This window comes from Phalaenopsis equestris, unplaced genomic scaffold (assembly GCF_001263595.1).
Source record: "Phalaenopsis equestris unplaced genomic scaffold, ASM126359v1 Scaffold189259, whole genome shotgun sequence".
In the NCBI taxonomy this organism is placed as follows: Eukaryota; Viridiplantae; Streptophyta; class Magnoliopsida; order Asparagales; family Orchidaceae; genus Phalaenopsis; species Phalaenopsis equestris.
Window position 1 is genome coordinate 1 of NW_018209208.1, and position 779 is coordinate 779.

Below are 779 nucleotides of genomic sequence, written 5' to 3' on the forward strand. Positions count from 1 at the left end.
AATGTACGCAAATTTTTTACCTCTATGAGTGGTGCACCATGAGTTGCAGAACATAAACCTACTAAAATAAAAATAAGATTTTTATTTCTATCACGAACTCAAGACGAAGAAAAAGAACCATTCATCACATTTCCATCAACATCGCCGCTCATTCCATTACCCTCAACCATCCGCCCACCTCCGCCACCCCCATCGCCCGCGACATTACTCCTCCCCTCCCCTCTCCTCAAAACCCTAAGCAACTGATACTTATTATTATGCATCCATACCTTAAAAACCCCTTTCTCCACCCCAATATCTCTGCAATACTCCTCCACCAAACCCTCATCCCTCTTCTGCAACCTCCACCCAAGCCTCTCCGACAGCTCCATCATTTTGCCCTTTTGCTCCGCGCTAAATTTCGACCTAAATCGCTTTCTCGTCGCCGACGGCCTTTCGTTGCGGCTGAGAGCGAGCAGCGTGTGAGGCGCCGAGGTGAAGCATTCGATTTCTTCTTCGGAAGAAGATACCGAAACCCGGCGGTGAAAGTTGCGGTGGCAGCTACAGGCGGCGCATTTGAGGGAGGTGGGATCAGCGAGGGTTGCGGCTGGTGACGGCATGAATTCGCAGCAGCCATCGAGGGCGTGGCCGCCGAGGTTTGCGGCGTGGTTCTTGAGGCATTCGCGGTGGAGGATGGTCGCCGGAGGGCGGTGCTTCTTGACTGCGCCGTTTGGGAGAGAAGATAGCTTCAGTTGGGTTTCAGCTTGGGGTTTGTGTTCCATTTTTGCTTAATTTTTGGC

At 51.6% G+C, this 779-nt stretch overlaps 1 protein-coding gene across 1 annotated transcript; it reads right to left on the reverse strand.

Annotated features, from left to right (window-relative positions):
- Positions 1-73: 73 nt before the first annotated feature.
- On the reverse strand, positions 74-779 carry LOC110034514 (zinc-finger homeodomain protein 9-like; the record flags this gene model as incomplete). Its single annotated transcript, XM_020738768.1, is given in 1 exon segment — positions 74-779. A coding segment is annotated over 1 exon segment (663 nt). The 3' UTR covers positions 74-98.